Here is a 5,461-nt window from a genome sequence, read left to right on the forward strand (position 1 = left end):
TATGTACCCCAAATGGTATATCTTTGAAAAAAGCATTGAAAATACAAACAATGAAAAGGAAAGGGAAAAATTGAGAGTGGAGATAATCTGTCAAATATCTGGGGCAGAGTATGCCCATTCACAGGGTATAAATTCTAGTCTCAGCTGCTGGGATTTGAGTTAAGTCATTAGCTATTCTAAGCTGATGGCCTGAGCTGTACATGTAATGAAAACGAAGGCACTTCCTGTTTTTCATATATATATCATCAGGATCCAATGAAATTGTGCATGAAGCTCATTAGGAATTAACTTGTGAGCTAATGGGATTTTAAAATGTTTGGTTTTGCCCATTTAAGATTTTTCTCTTTGCCTGGGTATAATGTCTAGGTTAGCTTTCTGGAGGGCCTCAAGATCAGTCAGAATCAGGATCAGTCAAAGTCCTTGGTTTTTAGGAGGAGAAGTGAAGGAGGCAGGCAAGCTGCCACATGGTTCAATAAACATGGATCTTGGACTAGGGAGTCTGGAGCTTGAAGTCTTCTCTCCTCAGTGTATTTTGGCCTAGAGATGCTGATCTCTCTCCCTCAGCCCTCCAATCCTTGCTTACAACGATCTCACCACCACACATTCAGCAAGCATCAATTGTGAAGAGAGCCATCTCATCTAAGTATATGCTTATAGAACCGTTATCTCACATTGAGTGGGTAATTAGCCTTAAGTCCTCTGCTGTCTCAGATTCAAGTACACTTTTTCAGAGTTCCAGCCCTCTACACCTGAGGAAGCAGAAAATAATTGAGTTTCTGTTCTGCTGATGAAAGGAAGGGAATATAAATGTATGGGTGTCTATATTTGTTTTATTGTTTGTTTTTTCAGGAGAGATCAGACTTGAAATGAAGGAAAGAACTACAGAGCTCAACTTTTCGGTGGTAGAAACTCAAGAGCAAAGCTTCATGAGCAATGATCCCTGTGTCTTTACTTGGACAGAAACCTGGGCTACACATGACAGAGTGCACACAGGAGAGAAACCTTATAAATGTAACCAATGTGGAAAGGTTTTAGACAAAAGAGTGTTCTTACTATACATCAGAGAATCCACATTGGAAAGAAGCCTTATGAATGTGACCAGTGTGGAAAGGGTTTTAGGAAAAGGAGAAGTCTTACTGTCCATCAGAGAATCCACACTGGAGAGAAACTTTATGAATGTGACCAGTGTGGAAAGGTTTTCACACAGAGGGGATGTCTTTCTGTACATCAGGGAATCCACACTGGAGAGAAACCTTATGAATGTAATCACTGTGGAAAGGGATTTAGACAAAGGGGAGCTCTTAGTCTACATCAGAGAATCCACACTGGAGAGAAACCTTATATATGCAATCAATGTGAAAAGGCTTTTAGAAGAAAGGAAACTCTAATTAGACACCAGAGAATACACACTGGAGATAAACCTTATGTATGTAATAAATGTGAAAAGGCCTTTAGAGGAAAGGAAGGTCTAATTAGACATCAGAGAATCCACACTGGAGATAAACCTTATGAATGTAATCAATGTGGAAAGGCTTTCACACAGAGTGGGTGTCTTTCTGTACACCTGAGAACACACACTGGAGATAAACCTTACGAATGTAATGAATGTGGAAAGGCTTTTACAGACAGAAGAGCTCTTATTGTACATCAGAGAATTCACAGTGGCGAAAAACCTTTTGTATGTAATCAATGTGAAAAGGCTTTTACAAGAAAGGAAGCTCTAATTCGACATCAGAGAATACATACTGGAGATAAACCTTTTGAATGTAATGAATGTGGAAAGTCTTTTAGAGATAGGAAAACTCTTACTGTCCATCAGAGAATCCACACTGGAGTAAAACCTTATGAATGTAAGCAGTGTGGAAAGGCTTTTACAAAAAGTGGAGCTCTTACTGTCCATCAGAGAAACCACACTGGAGAGAAACCTTATGAATGTAAGCAGTGTGGAAAGGCTTTTACACGGAAGGATGTACTTATTGTGCATCAGAGAATCCACATTTGTTAAGGACCACGCCTAAGTACCATTAAGGGGCAGGCAGCTTCTCCAAAAGCCCCCACAGCTGTGAATCATAACACACCTGAAGGAATTACAAAGCAGCCTTTACTGACACTGCTTGTGGATTAGGAATGAAATAAATGGGAGGCAGGAGAGAAGAGGAGGGAGGTCAGAGAATGCTATAGCTTCCCAGGCTCCTTGTATCATTATCATCCTCTCACATGAAGGAATCTATTTTGCTGTTCAGTGGCCACTAGCAGGTGGCTCCCCTAATATACACTGGAGAAAACAATTATAAATGTAATCAATGTGAAAAGGCTTTTCTATGCATCTAACTATACATCAGAGAAACCACACTGGAGAGAAACCTGATGAGGATAATCAATGTGGAAAAACATTGAGAAGTATATTGCTCAGCTTCAGAGAATCCACACTGGCGAGAAACCTTAGGCATGTAATCATTGAGGAAAGGCTTTTACACAGAAGAGCAGACTTATTGTACATCAGACATACCAGAACTGTTTGTGAGTGTAATCAATGTTTAAAAAAAAAAAAAAACTGGCAGAGAAAGAAATTTGTTATATTTCAGAGAATTTGAGCTGGAAAAAACTTTATGAATGAAATCAATGCACAAACACTTTTCATTTCTAGGAATTGTATTGCTAAACATCAGAGCATCCACTGTGAAAACGTATGAGTATAATCAATGTGGAAAGCCTATTACATGAAGAATCAACACTGGAGAGAAAACTTATGAATATAAGCAATGTAATCAAGCTTTCAGGAGAAAGGCAGCCTTTATTTTCCATCAGAGAATTCATAGGAACCAGGAATCTTGTCACTGATATACATGAGTGAGGAAACGCATCAAAATGGAGTATAGAGCTTCTTTGCATAAAATTCATTCTGGGTATAGACCATATATCCACTCAATATGGAAATACCTTCAGCCAAAGATCATCTCTTACTTTATACAGTAGAGGATTCAAGCTAAAAAAAACTTTATCAGTGTACTCGATGGGGATGTCCCTTTCTCTGGAAAATGGAAGTCTCTGGTGAAGGATTGAATTTTGTATCTGACTAACAGAATGGTGAAATAGGGGAAACAATTTATGCTGACCCACCAGGTTGCAAAACAGCAAAAGGAAGCAACATAAGTGTTGAATTGCATTACTGCATGAAAGGACATCTGGATGTTTTCAAAAACAGAATGGCTTCAGAATAAGGAAAAGGACAGGGGAACAATGTTTGGTAAAGGGGGGAAAATCCATGTTGTTTGACCAAGGATATAAAAATTGGAGCAATTTAGGCAATTTTGTGGTCTCATGCAGCTCTCCTACATGTGTGTATTCAGCCTACATTTAGGCTACTGCATGTGATAATCGAGAAATTTCTCATTGACTTGAGATAATTTCTGCCTCCTGATTTTTGTGATTCAGCAATCGTGGTGAAGAAGATTGGATTCTCCTGAAGTGTTTGAGAAAAAGCAGAACCACTGTATGAAAAAAGAAGCATTACTAAATAGGTAAGAAACCCTGCAATTTCAATCTAAAAAGCTTCCCATGGTTGCTCGGGAACTAAATTCCATATAAAAGCCATCTCAACTGCCTATCAGATGCATTCAGTTGTTTGGGGCAAAGGGACCTTCCTAGTCTCATCTAGAAGAAATACTTTTGTGCCTTGATGAATAAAAGCTGATCTTAAGACAAAGTCCCTTTGGACAAAATGAAGAGGATGTAAAGAGAATATAAACTTTCCTATGGAACCTTTCAAGCACTCAAAAAGAAAGTCTTTCTCTGTTTTTCTAAGTCTGGCCAAGTAGGCAGACAAGACATACAAGAAGAAGGAAAGCTTTTACCCAGTCTGCAGAAATGTAAGGCATGGGAAGTAACTTAAAAATGAATTTGTCATTTCAGTAGGGAGGGTGTTGCCAGAATGTCAGAGACTTTTCACATACTTCTGCTCTTTTCATTGCTCAGTCTGAGGACCTGAGGACCTGCACACTTTCAGTGCTTCCAAAGTGGTATGATGTAATGGAAGGTCTGTTCTCTATCCTCCTGGTCAGAATTCTTCAAGTCCTTGACCCAAATTTGGGTCTCTTAGATAACATTTGGTACAGTTTCAGTAGGTTTCTATTGAACTCTATTACTGTTAGCCTCCTGGAAGATTTTTTAACTTCAGAGGAACTGAACTGCTGTTTCCTATATTGTATAAAAAAGTTTGAGAGACAGAGTTTCTAGAAAATGAATCATTTAATTAATAATGCTAACATAGTACTAATAAAAGGATGGTCATTTGGCTGTCTCTCTTAGATCAAAGAGGAATCAGGGGTCACAGCTTATATGCCCTGGGAAGAATGGGTATTCTTGAAAATGGCAATCAGAGGGGAAAAATCGGAACAGAAGTGAATGCAAGGGATAATGTTGTAAAAAATTACCCTGGCATGGGTTCTGTCAATAAAAACCTATTAAAAAAAAAAAAAAAGAAAAAGAAAATGGCAATCAACTCTGGTTAACTAACAAGAACTTTACACAGAAAGGGGGATTCATTCTAATGAGCTCCCAGTGTTGGGACTGGAAAATTAGAGAAACCCCCTATAGGTGGGACAGTTTGTACCCTCTAGGACCACTGTAGGAGAGTGACATCATAGAATTCTGGGACAAGGAGACCATGTCTGTACCCAGATCACCCTCAATCTTGGGCAATCTAGACTGAGGATCTATATCCACCCAGATTTGCTTGCCTTGAATACAGTGGGCAAGAATTCATCGAGGTAAGGTAATCTAAGTGGGGTAAAATTTTGGCAGAGATCAATAATATTCTTCCAAGGCTGGACTTTGAACAAGGAAATAGGACAGGGGGAAAAACCCACATCTTCACAATATTAAATATTGGTTATTTAATCATCATTTCTTTCATTCCCCCATTTGATTCTATTGAAACAAAAGTTTCAATATGGCAAATAGTAGATCAGGAGTTTCTAACCATGGGATCTGTGAGGGGAAGCAATGTGAAGGGAAAAGAGGAAAATTAATGAGCATTTTGACAAGATCAAAGGGAGCAATAGTCTTTGATAAATATACTTTATACATAAAAGGTATATGGGGAAAAGCACATAGTTGTTTTTTTTTTTTAATTGTCCATACAAATAAGGCTCAGAAATTGTATCTCATATAACTGTCTGGGTTTGGAGTCATCATGTGATACAGCTTTTTCATTTGGGTGCAGTTTCCTCACTTGACTGGCTTCTTAGGTTCAGGTCACTTGTAGAGATCCCGTTCTCTGCTACAAATCTACAAAATTGTTTTAACCCAATTTTAAATTTGCCAAGAACCAGGTCTAATGAAAATTCGTTCAAACCTTATTTTTATATTACTAGAAAATCAAACTTGGAATATTTAAGATCAGAAAATTTACCTATTTAAAACAAAATTAGACTAAAATTTCACTGAGAAAGGACACATA

At 38.2% G+C, this 5,461-nt stretch overlaps 1 protein-coding gene across 1 annotated transcript; it reads left to right on the forward strand.

Moving 5' to 3' along the window:
- Positions 1-821: 821 nt before the first annotated feature.
- Positions 822-5,362, forward strand: LOC127545872 (zinc finger protein ZFP2-like). The gene has a single exon (XM_051973377.1). The coding sequence runs from the start codon at positions 1,019-1,021 to the stop codon at positions 2,003-2,005; it is 987 nt and encodes a 328-aa protein (XP_051829337.1). The 5' UTR covers positions 822-1,018; the 3' UTR covers positions 2,006-5,362.
- Positions 5,363-5,461: the final 99 nt, after the last annotated feature.

Source organism: Antechinus flavipes, chromosome 1 (assembly GCF_016432865.1).
Source record: "Antechinus flavipes isolate AdamAnt ecotype Samford, QLD, Australia chromosome 1, AdamAnt_v2, whole genome shotgun sequence".
Classification (NCBI taxonomy): domain Eukaryota; kingdom Metazoa; phylum Chordata; class Mammalia; order Dasyuromorphia; family Dasyuridae; genus Antechinus; species Antechinus flavipes.